General features: G+C 43.0%; 1 protein-coding gene across 4 annotated transcripts in view; it reads right to left on the bottom strand.

Moving 5' to 3' along the window:
* TTC7A (tetratricopeptide repeat domain 7A) overlaps nucleotides 1-17,083 on the bottom strand; it is a 280,895-nt gene that overhangs the window by 262,043 nt on the left and 1,769 nt on the right. For all 4 annotated transcript variants that reach the window (XM_065589566.1, XM_065589568.1, XM_005311464.5 and 1 more), the window contains exons 2-3: nucleotides 12,137-12,300; nucleotides 10,372-10,540 (exon numbers count right to left, since the gene is read on the bottom strand). In XM_065589566.1, coding sequence (XP_065445638.1) covers nucleotides 10,372-10,540; nucleotides 12,137-12,300 — 333 coding nt within the window. The remainder of the gene's footprint in view (nucleotides 1-10,371; nucleotides 10,541-12,136; nucleotides 12,301-17,083) is intronic.

Genomic DNA, 17,083 nt, shown 5'->3' with positions numbered 1-17,083 from the left:
AAGTTTAGACAAACTGGCATTTTCTGATGAAAAACCATTTCATTGAAAAATTCCCAACTAGCTGTAATCCTCATGTCCTCTAACTCCCCCCCAGAGAAACTCCTCATTCTTTTAGTTACCCCAGGTGGATATCCATCAGCCAGATTCAAAACTTATTTTATTAGGAGTCCGTAAATACTTAAGTAAAGTCTATTAAGGCCTAAAATGTGCACAGAAAGGATAAATTTGCACGTGGTACTTCAAACATCCATTTTGTAAGAAGGTGGTTGGTACATGAACCTATAAAGTTTGGGAATTGCTGATTTAGACTCCAGATTGTCCAGATTTGGCCCCTTGTAGGGACAACCTATGCCTATGAACTTTGCTTTCGGCCCATATCTAAGCAGGACATTTTTAACAGGGTCTATAATATGTCAGCTACTCAAACACCATTCCTTTAAAACAAATACTACTCCTAGTCCAACTGAGTTATGGTTGTGACCCTATATTTCTCCTCAAAGGCCTCTAATTACAGCTTTCAAATGTCTAATGATTAACTTTTTTTTTTTTTACTATAAAATATTTTTATAAACTTTTTGCAATCTCACATCATAATTGATCACACATACAGATCTCTGGGCCAAGCCCTTCGGCATGGCTGCTTTGCATCATACAACCAGCATAATCTGGCCCTAAAAGTGGTTTAGCAAGCCCAAGCCTAATGGTGATTCAGCAGTGGCAGAGAGGCTCACAGGAGCTATTATGCAACAGGTCCTTACTGTTGCAGCAGAGTAAAGAGAATGGCAGGATGTCCATGCACTATGTTGATCTTTCCCTGCATGTCCATCCATTAATGGCTATGGCAGTTCTGCCTGAGTTAGAGCAGCCCACATGTTGTTCTAACGCAGAACAGAGGGAATGGCAATACACAGTGCAGCCCCAGAAACAGGGCACAGGAGAAATGTAAGATGCCTTTACATCCCATCCCCAGACCTGCATCTAGTGCATTTTGACCACAAGTGAGGAACTCCCACAACTAAGAATTAAAGGCAAACTGAAAGGCTTGTTTATGTCTTATTCTGGTTCAGGAACCAGGGTTCTGTGATTCTGCTGCAGCAGTTTACTATGGCTCTGACAACAGCAAGGGACTGGGAGTCAGGAGATCGAGGGTCCATTCTTGACTCTGCCACTAATTCCCTATCGCCTTGGGCAAGTCACTTAGACTCCCTGTGCCTTGGTTTCCCCATCTATAAAACGAGTCTAATGACACCTATGCTCCTTTGTAAAGCACTTGAAGATGTCAGATCAAAAAGCTATATAAATGCTAAGTGTATCTGTCATCATTAATAGCTGCACTGTTCACAATGATTTAAGAGTCAGTGACACTTATTACAAGTGACGTCCCTTATTTTTTTAACTCTGTACAACAAGATTGGGAGCTGCTGCAAGCAGCAAGAAATACCCCGGCGAAAGTAGGTGAGTACTGCTTATTAACTAATAATAATAAATGATGATAATAATATTGGGAGAAGAGGTGGAGTGAGGCTGGTAAGAAAACAGTCCCTTATTTTTGAAATATAATGTTGGCAACTCTAGAAAAAGTGATTTATTAACTCAAGTAACTGATTTTCATATCTAAACACACTTTAACACAAAAGAGATCATTGTAAAGTTTACTCTTATTAGGGATGTGGGATCTTAAATTATCTGGGGTTTGTTCATCTTAAGAGCATTTCAGTTCCCCTTTAAGTGTAGGCCACAATAGAAACTGGAATCTAGATATGTTGAGAGTCCTGCCTAGATTTTACAAGTCAAGGCTGAGAACCTGCTCTGAAAGTTTCCCTTCAAATGCATTTATCCACAAGACAAGACAGGAATCCATGCAGATCTGCTCCAGCTAGTACACTCAGGAGACATCTGCTCTAAAGTTACATTGCAAATTGACATCTACTTGCTTGTTCTGACTGGGGCCTGGCCTACACTACACAGTTAGGTCGACATACGGCAGATTACCTTGACCTAATTAGGTCAGTGTCTAAACTACAGCTTTGTCCCGCCAACATAAGTGCCCTACTACACTGACATAACTCCACTCCACAAAAGGCGTAGGGCGTATGTTGGTGTAGTTAGGACAACTCAGTGACTGTGTGGACACTGTTACTTATATCAGCTGTTAGCTCTCCTGTCAATTTCACGGCTCCCATTGACAAGAAAGGCAGGCAGCTAGAGCCCAGCTACCCCCTGCTTCCCTGGAGAGCTGGGCAGCAGGGCCCCGCTCCCATCTGAGAGGCAGGGCAAGAAGCCCAGGAAGCTTCTCCCCCTTTCCCTTCCCAGCTCCTGGCATGGAACGAGGAGCGGGGGGGGGAGGTGGAAGAGGGAAGCAGCCCACCTGGAGCCCAGGAGGCAGCCAGGCTCCCAGCAGGGATCTGGAAGTGGAGCTGAGAGACTGGGCTCTGCCACACTGCCCTTTTTAGCACAGTGTGGATATGCACCACTGCAGTAACTACTGCGGTGGCTGTAAACAGACCTAATATAGGCTGACTTAAGTTTTTAGTGTAGACATACCATGGGTCTCAGATCACCAGATACAAGAAGAAAAAAATGCCAGATAGCCCAGCCCTGACATGAATCAAGTGGATCACAAGTGAAATCTGAGTGAACTTGGCTTCTGATGTGTTTTCCTGTTGCTAAAACAGGACTGAGTAAGAAACAGGCAGAATTACTTGGACCACAGATCAGTGAGAAAGCTCCAGAGCAAGAGAGAACATGCAACACAGCAAACAGAGCAGAGGGCTTCCAGAATGAATGAAAATCATCCGAGACTCATACTGAAGAGGGAATACGTATAGACAATTCGTCCATTTGATGATCACCGAGAGAGCTTTCAAAATGAGTCCTTGTTAAACTCAGACTGGATTATGGAAAGTCCTCACAAACCAACAATACCCGTGGAGAGCCGACAGTCCTTCCCTTCCCAGCCCTGCAACACAAATAGTCAGGGATTCGGAAACAGATTTGGGTAAAGCAGATATAGCCAGTTCAGATAAAGGATCTTAATTTCTGCTATTACTTTTGTAATCTGCTCAAGTCCCAGCATTTATAACTAACCTAAACATTTATTTGTTGATATTCGTTTTGGACAGAAATCTGTCCTGCAAGACTTTTGATAGTGGTTTTTTCTTCTGTGTTTGTAAAGCACTTAGCACAATGGGGCCCAGATCCTGATTATTTGCTACCCACAATACAGAAAAATAGTAAAATGCTGAAAAGTTTCCAAGAAGACCCAAAAGTCTGGATCACTGTCAAATGTCCACCAAAGTGCTCTGGAAGAAAGAGTATGAAAAGTGCTATATAAAAGCAAATTCTATTTTTTTCATCAGATTCCACTCCCAGCCATCTGCTCTCCACATATCTAGAACTGCTCTCCCCCAGTCCCTCTTCAAACCAGCATTTTCCCATCATATTATAAGTTTGTTCCAAATGGAAAAAGCAAAATGTCCCTCAACCTGATCCTTCTTCCTTCCATCATCATAATTTTGATTGCCTTACAGCCTGCACTGCAATGTCCCACTTTATAAAAAATTCCCCAACTTAGAAATACCAGAATGCATCACAGAGACCAGGTAGGCGAGGTAATACCTTTTATTGGACCAACATCGTTTGGTGAGCGTGTAAGCTCAAAAGCTTGTCTTTGAGTTGTTCTTCAGACCTGGGAAACTTAGTCAGTGTCACAGCTAAATACAAGGTGGAACATCTCGTGTAGTACGAATAGTTAACATATTTCAAGGGATCATTCAAGGTGAAGTGGCCTGTTTCCCTGCTACCCCACCCTCGCCTTCCTCGCCTCTTTATGACTGGAGGGGTGTTAAAGGGCCTCTTCACCGTGCATGATCCCTTGAAATATGTGTTATCTCTTCCATCTTGTATTTAGCTGTGACACTGTTCCCCAGACTTCAAGAAGAGCTCTGTGTAGCTTAAAAGCTTGTCTCTCTCACCAACAGATATTAGTCCAATACAAAATATTACCTCACCCACCTTGTCTCTCTAATTTCCTGGGGCTGTCACAGCTACAACACCACTGCACAGAGAATGCATCATGTCAGTTCCAACTTAAGGTACATGCAACAATGCTAGTAAGAGATTAAGGTCTACACTGCAGAGTTTTTTTGCAAAAGGCGGCTTTTGGTGACAAAACAGTAGAGGTGTACACACTGCAATGCCACTTTTGGCGACAAAACTCCTCCATTTTAGCGACAAAATAAAACCACTTCGATGAGAGAGACAGGGCTTTTTACACAAAAGTTTTGCTGCCAAAGTGCCGTGTAGACACCACGCTTGATTTTATTGCTGTAATTGGCCTCCAGAAGGTATCCCACAATGCCCACCCTGACCGCTCTGGTCAGCAGTTCCAACTCCGCTGCCCTGTAGCCAGACAAGCAACTGTCCTCTCCTCCTCCCTGAAAGCCCTGGGAATTTTGGAAATTCAACTTTCTGTTTGCTCAGCATGGAGAGCTCACATCGCATCTCCCCCGCTGACAATGGTGGCTCCAGGCAGAAAATCCTCTCCTGCTTAGATCAATGCAGAGCTGCTGGATCTGCTCAGTATTTGGGGAGAGGAGTCTGTGCAGTCCTTCCAGCTGCACTCTAGCCATAGGAATTTCGATACCTACTGGCGGATTTCTCAAAGCTTGTGAGAAAAAGGCTATGATCAGGACATGCTGCTGTGCAGAGAAAAGATCAAGGAGCTAAGGCAGGTGTACCAGAAGGCTAGGGAGGCAAACTGTCACCCCAGTGCTGCGTCCTAGACCTGCCGTTTTTAGAAGGAGTTGGACACTATCCTCGGCGGTGACCCCACCTCCACCACCAAGAGCTCCGTGGATACTTCAGCAGGGCTGGAGCCGGCCGAAAGTGGACCTAACCCAGAGGACTAAATCATTGACGAAGAGGTGGAGGCAGACAACGATGTACAGCTCACAGCAGGGTCACCTGGTGGTGTGTCCAGGCAGGAGCTGTTTTCCACTCTGGAGATGTCCAGCCAGTCTTGGCAGTCACACTCTGGCAAGCAAGAAGCAGGAGAGGAGACCCCTGGTAAGAGGTTTTGCTTTGCAAAGTACAGAGGTGGGTTGAGGGCATAGAAACACAGCCAGCCTTCTACATTTCTATGTGCTGGACATTGCCCTGTGCAGCTAAGCAGGATGGAAGAACAGGGTGTTGATGCACACCAAGATTTCATGGGAATCCTCCAAAGAAATCTCTAGGAAACTTTCCTGGACGTACTCGCCAATCCTCCGCCAAAGGTTCCGTGGCAGAGCTGCTTTGTTCCTTTCCCCATTGAAGGATACTTTCCCGCACCATTCTGCAATCACTTGTGCAGGGACCAAAACAGCACATGGGCAGAAAGCATAGGGATTAGGGTAGAAGCCACAAGCATGTAGTAGATGCACCATTGCTTCCTTGCTTACTCTCAGGAGTGAGATATCTGCTACAATGACCCGTCGTCTGTGGAAAAGGGTAGGAAAATTTAGAATATTGTCCCCTAGTCAATTGCAGCATGACCCTTTCATATTGTTTTTCCCCCCGATTTAGAATGCCCTCCGCCGCGGACTAAACTCATCATGCTTGGAGTGTTCCCTGGCATGTGTGCTTAACAAGCATCAGTGAGAAAGTGATTGGTATGTTAGTAGAGGTGTATTTTACTATACTGCTTCAATGCTGTGCGTGTATTTAACAATCATGCATCTGTATGTCATTCCTTGTGCTTCTGCAGATGTGGCCTTCAGAGGCACCCCCTACACACCGGCGGAGCACCTCCACCTGATAAGCAAGTGCCCAAGACAGAGAAAGGAAGACATGTTCCAGGAGGTCATGCAATGCTCAGATGCAGAAAACAGGGAACGCAGGCAGTGGAGGAAAATCAATGCAGGACAGAAAAGAAAATGAGACCTACTCTAGGGATGCAATGGAGAGGATGATTAAAGTTATGGAGAAGCAAACTGACATACTACAAACCCTCATAACCCTCCAGCCTAAACAAATGCATGCCTGCTCTCTCCTTCAACATATTCAATACTCTTTCCTATGCCTTCCCCAAACTCCATTCATAAATTGCCTTCCCCTGTCTGTAACTTCTCGCTTTCCCGTTCACTCCACCCCCACAGCACCTTTTCAAATGATAGCTGGACTTGCGCACAGCTCTGAAAGTCAGTCCTCCCCGGTACGTACGTACGTACGTACGTGTGTTTCCAGCAAACTGTGATAGCACATGGCAGCAAAAACAAACAAGCAGTTAAATCATTTGCTTACACTGAATCCCAGGCCACAAAAATCACAAGTGCTCCCTAGCAAAACTCGATTTCATTAAGCATTGTAGTCCAGAGCATAGCAACATACATTACTGGTTCTCATCTTCAAAGTGTTGCCTCAAAGCTTCCCAGATTTGAATTGCGCCCCACTGTGTCCTCTCATAGCCCTGGTATCTGGCTGCTCGAAAGCCGCAGCCAGGTGTTCTGCCTGAGCAGTCCACCCGAGCAAACTTTTCACCCTTGCCTTCACAAATATTGGGCAACATGCAACATATGGCAACAACCATGGGAATATTATCCTCACGGAGGTCTAACCTGCCGTAAAGGCATCAAGAGCACACCTTTCATCTACCAAACGTGCATTCCAAGGGTATCCTGCACCTATTCAACCTATTGTTGAACCCTCCTTACTGCTATCTAGGTTTCCCATGTAAGGCTTCATGAGCCAAGGCATTAAGGGGTATGCCAGGTCTTCCAGGATCACTATGTGCATTTCAACATCCCCTACTGTAATTTTCTGGTCTGGAAAGATAGCCCACGCTTGCAGCATTCTGTACAGGCTGGTGTTCCTAAATATACATGTGTCATGCACCTTTTCAGACCACCCCACATTGATGTCAGTGAAACGTCTGCAGTGGTCCACAAGCGCCTGCAACACCATGGAGAAGTATCCCTTCCTATTGATGTATTCCGTCACAAAGTGGTCCGGTGCCAAAATTGGAACATGCGTGCCATCTGTTGCCCCTCCAATTAGTGAAACCCATTTCTGCAAAGCCATCTGCTATTTCACATACATTATCAAGAGTCATGATCCTTCGTAGCAGGATGCCATTAATGGCCCTGCACACTTGCGTTAACGCAGCCCCAACAGTCGACTTCCCGACGCCAAACTGATTTGTGACCAACCAGTAGCAGTTTGGAGTCACCAGCTTCCACACTGCGATTGCCATGCCTTTCTCCACTGAAAGGGTAGCTCTCATTTGGGCATCCCTGCACTGCAGAGCTGGGGCAAGCTCAGCACACAGTTCCAGGAAAGGGGCTTTTCTCATCCGAAAGTTCTGCAGCCACTACTCATCATCCCAGACCTGCATAATGATGCTATCCCACCACTCACTGCTAGGTTCCCGAGCCCAAAAGCAACAATCCACTGAGTGCAGCTACTCCGTGAATGCCAAAAGTAATCTAATGTTGCTCCTATCGATGTCAGACAGCACGTCACACAACTGTGAATCCCACTGAGTTCAGAACTTTACGATTAACTGCACAGCAATGTGTTACTGACAGCTAGTGGAGCATTTGACTGCAATGCAGGATCCAGTCTTTCAGACACAGTTGGCGGGGCAAGCAGAAAACAAGGGATGTTGAAAAATGCTGCAGACTTAAGATGGAAGAAAATGGACTCCTGGGATGGAAAGCAATGCATCATGGGAGATTGCGCCCTGACCCGCCATGATGCGCTGCGATCCACTCTTCCTTTCCACAAGATCCCGTGGTAGAAGGCGGAGAGCTGAACTGCGGGATAGCTACCCACAATGTTTTGCTCTCACTGTCGATGCTACTGCCCCAAGCGTGGACGCGCTCTGCCAACAGAGGAAGACAGTATGAATGGGCAATAACAATTTTCTTTTAAGCGCTTTTTGATCGTCAACAAAACTTTTGGTGAAAAAACTCTGCTGGTGTAGAATTGGCCTCGAACAATGAAAGCAGTGGTGCTGCAGGGTCATCTTTAAAAAAGTTGTTATTAAAGGGTGTTTTCTTGACTGTGTAACGAGTTCTGGGTAGAAAGGGAAAGTAACTGACTGTACATTTAATGCTTCATCCAAACCTTAAAAAAAGAAGAAGAAGAAGGGTAGGTTCTATTCTGAAAGGAAGACTTTGTGGGTTCATACTGATTTGGATTGTTTTCTAAACCAAAGCAAGGACCTACGGTCAGTGCTAAACTGAAAATTACTTTGGACCAGATCCAATTTAAATCAGTTGAGAAGTAGTTCCATTGAACTTAATGGAATTAAGCCAATTAATAACCAACTGAAGAGCCATTTATGTCCAGAGATTTGCAAAAGGAGGGAAAATATCCAGTAAATTTCATTTTGGAGCTACAGGTTTGTTTGTTTTTAAATAAAGGACAACTCTCCTTATTCTGCCCTGCACAATGAGTCCATGCAGAAACCTACTGTTGTATAATTTTATGCATGCTACTAAATAAATATAAGAGGGTTTCATTGCTCTGTAAGCAAGTACAAAAATACTATTATTCTGATGATGAATTATTTGTATTACTAATAGGAAGTGGGAAAGCTGTGTTTTCTCAACAAATTTAGCTGGGATAAGTCTCAAGCAGGATTCTTTTTTCTGTCCAAAATTTATGATGAAAGAACAGAACTGAATTCTGAGAGGCCTACATGCTTCTGGCTTGTAGACTAATCCCATAAATCAGAGGGGAAAATGAGAATAGTGGAAATGATGCAGCATAGGTGACATGTTTCTTGAATTTCTCACACACGCCAAACCAAAAGGAAAAGCCATCATGAATCTTCATACTTACAAACATGAAACATTAGCAAGAGACAGGACCTGATCCAGCAAGGCACAAACCTACCTCAGCTTCCTGTGGCATCAGCAGGGGATGGGGAATACACCACCTCACTGGCTCAGGCCCTAAGAAGCAATGCTTTTCGATATGTTTATATGCACACATTACAATAACTTATGTAGCTAATATAAGGCCTAATCAAATGCCCATTGAAGTCAATGGAAAGACTTAATGGAGTTCAAAGGGCTTTAGATTGGGCCCTTAGTTGCTCTTGGACACACTGCTAATACACGTATCAGTAGCTTTCACCAGTCCTCCCCTCTTCTCTCAACAAAAGGAGTAAGTGCAAATTACAAATCAAATCAATTACAATATGTACAAGCTCACTACCACAGTAGACTCATCCAATGCCCACAGAAAAGAAATCCAAAGCCAGCAAAGAAGCACAACAAACAGGTTTTTAAAAAGCAGAATGCTGTGACTGTGTGAGATCATGAAACACATCCAAATTACTATCGGTGCTAACGGCACATTCAAACAGGGTTTGGGTTGGTTTGTTTTTTCTTTTTACATACCAGTTGAGGATATCTGATCATCACAGAGTTCTCATTCACCTAATAAGCTGGCGGAAATGCTGAAAAGAGTAGAAAGCAGTAGATAGATAGCAATATTTTAGCAACATTTATAAAAGAACTGAAAGCAACTAAAGGAGAAGATTACAGGGCTTGTTTGTTTTCATCAGTCAACAGTTTTTTTCACTTTCAAAAATTACATGCAGTTTTGCTAATGATAGGTGCTGTTTTCAATAAGGTCTCTCAAAAAGCTGTGGATAATTAAAACAAAATAAAGAAAAAAAGGAGAGACTGCTGTTTGTATACAAGAGATCTGATAGTATGTGGCATGCATTGCAACAATATGGTAGCCACCTTGAAAACACATATTATGTCAGTTCACATTTTAAAACTTAACAGAGGGTCCTGTGGCACCTTTAAGACTAACAGATGTATTGGAGCATAAGCTTTCATGGGTGAATGCCCAATTCTCTGTTGCTTTTTACAGAGCCAGACTAACACGGCTACCCCTCCGATTTTAAAACTTGGCGAGGTTGTATTAACTATTTTATGTAGGTCACTCAAAGTTTGTGCGTATATGTCCTTTCCTTCCTTCCAAAGAAAAACATAGGCCCCCAATTCAGCAAAGCACTCAAACATGCACTTAATTTAAACTTTAAATGCATTGCTGAATCAGGGCCACTATTACTACAACATTCCTTACCTGCTCTAATATTTTCTAACTTCTTTTTGTAAGTCAGTCAAGTTTACAACGTATAGACTAAGATTCTGTAATATCTCTGTATGTGTACATTTTAAACTAGATAGGCATTACTGGTGGAATTTTTTAAAAGGTGTTCAGCATATCTTAACTCTGCTGCCACTAAAATGAGTGGCAAGACTCCCTCTGACTTAAGTGGGAGCAGAGGGAGGCCAGTGCTGAGCGCTTTTGAAAATCCCAGCCTAAATATGTAACTACTTCTAAGACACATTTACAACTTATTACCTTTGATAACAAATGCTTCAGTCACCAGGCGCAGACGGTACAAAGGTTCATTTTCTATGGAGATGTCATCAATTCTTGCTCTGGCATACATGCTGACTGCATCCCTGTAGGATCCCTCCACATAATGGAGCTTCCCAAGGATCAACACTGCTTCAGTCATATATTTAGGCTGGAAAAATAAAGATTTTTCTGTGATGAGATACGTGGAGAGCAAAACAGCATTACCTCAGAGAAAACAGTGCTAGACATAAAGCAAAAATCAAGAACATCTGTTAGGAATGGTCTAGGTATACTTGGTCCTGCCTCAGCACAGGGGGGCTGGCCCTGATGACCTCTCGAGGTCCCTTTCAGCATTACATTTCTAGTCTCAATACTGCTGGCTTCCCCTGTAGTTAACTCTCCAAAGCTAGGTGTGGAACATGGTTGGCGGACAAAGACTCCAGTCTTAAGCTCATGCTTTTAAGTCTGAGATCAGTGGGTAATAAAGTGTCAAAAACTGCTCTGAAGCCCTGTTCTGGAACCTACAACATGGGGACACCAGAGTTGATACCCTCACATGGATCTGGTAGAGCTATTCTATTGCACTAGCAGTTGTGGATGGCATACAGAACTGGGACAGTGTCACTGATTTTACTACACAGGATTTGTTTCTATTTTTCCTAGTGGGGCACTGCTCCACCTGCCCTGTGGCAAGCCCACTACACGGATACCCCCAGTGACTCCTAATGAGTCCTAAATGAGGTTTCCTCTTTTCAAATTAAAGAACAGAAACCCATTTCCAGCCTTCTTTCCCTACCCCAGCTGGCATGACACAGGGAATAGTGCAACCCCAGAGTCACAGTAACTCTGTCTCCTGCAGCCCCCCTGGGCAGACAGGGCCAGGGATATGCATGCCTGATGGGGGAATGTGAGGAGCTAGTTTGTTTATGCTCCTCACTGCCCAAGCAGCTCTGGACCACAGTGAATGCCCATCTGTACCCCACTACAGTTTGCACATTCTAAACAATAATACACAGTCAGTTTATGTGGCCTATTGGAAATTTAAGTGCCCTCCAAAAGAACAGTAATTGGTTTGTGACCTCCATTGTGTCTCTGATGTATAAACAAGGCCCAGAACGTCTGAGGGTTTTGTTTCTTTGTTTTGTTTTTAACTTCTTGGGTTTTAACATTGAAATCTAAGTCTTGTCTCCCCATTTTCTTCAGAAAGATTCTGTGGATGAACAGAGAACTAATAGGATGATGACATTGCAAGTACCAAGGCAGTGAAACCTAAATAACTAAGGGGGAAAGCACCAGTCACTTTTGAAAAATCTTTGCCCAAGTACCTAAAAATACATTGAAATAAATGCAAAATGAGGGCCTTCTGCAACAGTCACAAGATCAAGCCCTTAAATAGACTGTAGCAAGTCCAGGATTTCAGACTAGTGTTAATTTTCAATCCTTCAAAGCAAGGTTATAGAAGCATGAGGTGTCCAATAATGTAGCAAATTCCTACCCTTTCAGCCAACTCGTTTCAAATTATTGCCAGAAAAAAATTAATGTGTATCAGTAAATGAGCATATAATTTACTTTAGTACTCCTAAAAAGGGATTCTTCCAACTGAAGATACCACAAAGAGATAACAAATGGTACATTAATGACATTATTAAGGAGCACAGAACAGGTGGCCACACATAAATGATGCAGATGTTTTGTATTTCTGTCTAACAACTATGTCACAGTAGCATCAACATGATAACGATTTGCATCTACTGAGAGTACTTACTAGTAATTTTCCTCTGTTTAGAATACCAGTCAAATACTTTTTGGCTTCAGTCATTTTTGGCTCATTCTTTTCCATTAATGGAATGGAGTCCTTTATTTTGGCAAGGTTTTCCTTTAAACACTGCTCCAGAAGGGCCTCTGCGAGCAGCAGATTCCCATAGTCCACTGAAAGACACAGATGAAGGAATAAGAGAAGTCACACAGTGCTGTATTCCCATCTATTGTAGGATAGAAAAACAAACAGAGAATCTTGTCCAACTGTATAATATTCCCCCTTATCTAAGGAATTCAAATGTAAGTACAAGAAGACGATATTAGGCTATGAAGAAACTGATGATTCTTCTGCTTATTGGAAAAGTTAGTTTCCCACCAAAAAAAGGAGAGAGGAAAAAAAGGCAAAAAAAATTTCCACTTTCATCTGAAGATATCTTTACAAGTGTGCACATTTACTTTGGTAGCAGACTTCACTATATTGCCATCACTAACTCAGCTGTTAGAAATGTCCACTGTGAACCCGTTTTCAAGGGCTAATAATTTAGGCCAAAATTCAGCATAACACCTAAATACATGCTTAACTTTACATATGTACAAGCATGTATTATATGTGTAAGTGCTTTACTAAATCAGGACCCTAGCTGTAGAAAATTGGTTAAGATCTGTATGCCAAGTTTCAGATATATGGGGGGGGGGGAGGGAAAGGGAAAACATAAAATTAAAACAAAACAAAACACCAAATCCCACAGTTAAACTAAAGACAAGTTTGGAGCTTGATTCTACAAAATAATTAGGGCAAGCATAACTCTTATTACCACGTGTAAGATCCCATCCTGTGAACAGTTACACACATGAATAATTTACACACATGAATAATTTACAAATAGTCTTAGTAACTTCATTCAGCGTGACTGTTCATATGCATCAAGTGGCTCACATGCCACAGTGATTGCAGAATAAAGAAATCATTGAGATTACTCACAGAAGTAAGCGTTAATGTTAGTAAGAACATATGTTAATATTTAAGGGTCAAGTCTTTAGATTGTTCACATATAAATCAAAGGCCCAAGCCTGCATTGCACATGCACTTAAAATTCCAAATCTAGGGAATTTTCAATGCACAGAGAATGCAGGAACAATTTTTTTTTATAATTAATATGTACAGGACAATTTTTAAACACTAATAGTATTACAGATATGATATTTTTGCTACACAGAAAAATAGTTAGAAAGCAATCTGGCATTAAGGCCGAGTTTTCTTGGGTGTTTTGTTTTGTTTTTTTTACAAAGCACATTCAGTTGCTTTCTTAAATTGTGAATGCATTTACTGCATCTGCAAATGGCCAGTTAGATACATAATTGCCCATTTGTGCACCCACAATTACCTAATTTGTTTGAACAATCACAGTAAATACTTTTATATATTAGGGTCGCAATTGCATTCACATTTTTAATAAATAGATCCTAATAGTCAGAGGGACTTAGCATGCTCACACATTATATTTTGCCCTGCTGTGTTATAAGACTTCACATCACTACACGTTGTCATTTTACATTCAGTGAAGTCACTACATCACTTTATAAAACAAAAAAATACACAGTAAATAAAATTATATATATACACACACCTCTACCCTGATATAACGCAACCAGATATAACATGAATTTGGATATAACGCGGTAAAGCAGTGCTCCGGGGGGGCAGGGCTGCGCACTCCGGAGGATCAAAGCAAGTTCAATATAACGCGGTTTCACCTATAACACGGTAAGATTTTTTGGCTCCCGAGGATAGCTTTATATCGGGGTAGAGGTGTGTATACACACACACACACGGTACTTGTAAGCAGAAACTGCCACGGTATTTTACAAAAATTCCATCCTGAAACTGTAGTTTATAAAAACACTACAGAGGCATGATATTAGAATTTTTTTCTTTACAGAACCCTTTTCACACTGCAGGGACACTCCCTTGTTACAATATGACCATTGAAAAGTGCTGTACCTCTGGCACTGATTCATTCTTTAGTCAGAGAAATGAAACTAGAGATTTTCTCTTTCATAACTACCAAGTGACAATGACTTGGCAGGAGACAGTTTTTAAACTGATAAAACTTGACATTATCCCTTTAAGTAAAAAATAATACATTAAAAAAAAAATCTTACCACTGATTCTGGCCCTGACTGTAATCAGAGCCGCACGGTGAACCCTTGTGCCTGTGCAAAAGCCCAGTGAAATTAGTGCAGCTCCACATAGGCACACAAAGGTCCGCAACACAGATTGAACTGCGGGGGCTGGAGCCTATAGTCTTACTAATTCTACAGCCAAACAAAATATATTTTTGAAGAGTTGCAGTTGTGAAAACAAGCCCAAATACATCAAACAATTTCCCTGCTCAAAAAGGCACTGCCTTTGAAGAACTCTATGGCCCCATCCTGTAAACACTTTTGCATGAGAGCAACTTTACTCACACAAATAGTCCCATCAACTTCAACGGTGGTACCACTACGCTCACATGAATTAAGTCACAGGATCAGGTCCTTTTCATTTTGTTTCTTAAAAGTCATTTTTATCAAGAGTCTATATCATTTACTTATCTTTACAAATTCCAAAATCTTTGTCTATTATGGTGTTAATAAAGTAGCCGCGCACTCCACCCATGAACAATTTTATAACGAAGCAGTGTGTCCTACCAATGGGATGAAAACACTGGCAGGAAATAGATAATAAAAATATATTGGCTATTTATAACTTATACTACCTTGAATGCTTCGGTTGGGGTGGAGGACATCAGTACATCATAACAATACATGATTTATTTAAATAAGAGAGCATCCTCTACAAACATAAGAAATAAAATGATCTAAGAGGCTCCAGAAAAGAGGGAGAAAACAAATACAATGTCCACAGTGGTCACACTTCCATAGATTTTTTTTCAGATGTGGTGGAATGAGATGGAGTTCAGGGGTCGAGACCTCCACAGTTTAGACCCCGTCCCAACAGAGACCAGATCAACTATCTATTTAAGAATAGATGGCAGGTAGTACATGAGCCCAGATAACTAGCAGGCTGAGGAAGAGATCTCAGATATACAGATTTTGCCTTACCTCTTACAAAGGTGATATCAAAGAACAGTGAGCATAAAAATCACTTTGGCCCCGCCAAAATGAAGAGGCGGGAGGCGAGAGGCAAGCCAGCAGCAGGGTGAGGAGGTGGGCAGGGGGGTCTGGCTGTGAGCGGGGGAGTGAGGAGGTGAGCCACCAGCGAGGCAAGCGGCGGGTGAGGAGAGACACAGGAGGCGAGCAGCGGGTGTGGGGAGTGAGCAGGGACACAGGAGGCGAGTGGCGGGTGCATAGGCAGCAGATGGAGCCCCCCTTTGGGGAGGCTAGGCCCTGACTGCACCCCTTCTGCCTGTGCTCCCGCCTCCAGCAGCTGGAGTCCTGAGACTCCCTGCGCCTGGAGCCACAAGCCCCCCGCCTGGAGAAACCCTGAGCACCCCTTCCCCCACAGCTGGAGGAGCCCTGGGCTGGGCAAAGCCCTGAGCCCCCTGACCTGCCCAGAGGAGCCCTTGGCCAGCCACAGCCATGCCTCCTGTCCCCTTCCCACCCCTCCCCTCCCCAGATCCAAGCCACCCAGATATGTTTTTCGTTATTATTTGGACTTCAATTATGTAAAAGCGTTTTTAAATTTACTTCAGAATTGTTATACAGACATTTACTTTTACCAAAAAAGCACAAGAAACAATAATTAAAAAGACAAGAACGTGCAAAGCACCATATTTATATTTCTACTCTGTTAGGTCCAGTAAAGAATAGAGATAACTGTCCATGATTTTTATTATTGAGTCTGCAAAAAAAAAAACAAAAAAACAAAAAAAAACCCCTTACATAAATAAATTACAATGATTTTGATGTATATATGTACATATTACTTTATTAACTTTAGGGAAAAAAATTAATAATTTTAGAAAAAAGTGTAAGTACGGCCACCAAAAAAATTGTTGCGAGAACCCCTGGTCTAAAGTGTGGCCAGGATAAACATAGCCACACAATCTTTCCAAATGCTAGAGAGCAGTTTGCAGATGAGTTCATTCTGGATATTCTCTAAGGATCTGGGTGAGCAAATCTTAACAGGATCTGTGTTCAAACAAAATGAATCATCCTAGCTGTTACTAGTCTCCTCCCCACTTAGATATGCAGCATGAAAACAAGGTATATGCTTGCTGAGCTAGAACCGTAAAACCAATTTCTGCCCTGAGCTATACCAATGAAAGTCCACTAATTCCATCAGTGGTACATAGGAATAAATGAGGGCTGAATTTTGCCATGAGTTTTGTTTACTTTTTTAAAATTATTATTTCCGTGAAGATTGCAGACTAGTCTCTCTTTCTTGCAGGTTCACATTTTGGGTCTCTCTGCTCCTCCTGTTGTCAAGTATCATGACCAGCATTACAAAGACATGTGAATCATTGTAATTGCATGACTACATACACAGTCACCCACTCTTCTGGGAGTATTTTTCCTCTTTCCACTTTTTGAGACAGTCTGCCTGCTCAAGAGTGAGATCCTTAGCACATCCTCTAGCACAGAGGTGGGCAAACTATGGCCACTGTCCTGCCCGGCCCCTGAGCTCCTGGCTGGGAAGGCCAGCCCCCGGCCCCTCCCGTGCTGTCCCCCTTCCTCCGCAGCCTCAGATTGTTGCGCCGCCAGTGCTCTGGTCCGCCACTCCTGCCGGGCAGCGCGGCGGCATGGCTGCGAACTCCTGCTGCTCTGAGCGGCATAGTAAGGGGGGGGGGGGGGAGAATAAGGGGCAGGAGGTCCCAGGGGGCAGTCAGGAGACAGGGAGTGGTTGGATGGGGTGGAGGTTCAGGGGGTGAGGCAGTCAGGGGATGGGGAACAGGGGGGGTTGGATAGGGGGTGGGGTCCCAGGGAGCAGTTAGGGAACAAGAAGCGGGGG

The sequence above is a fragment of the Chrysemys picta genome, chromosome 3 (assembly GCF_011386835.1).
Source record: "Chrysemys picta bellii isolate R12L10 chromosome 3, ASM1138683v2, whole genome shotgun sequence".
Classification (NCBI taxonomy): domain Eukaryota; kingdom Metazoa; phylum Chordata; order Testudines; family Emydidae; genus Chrysemys; species Chrysemys picta.
This window is presented reverse-complemented; position numbering and strand designations above follow the sequence as displayed.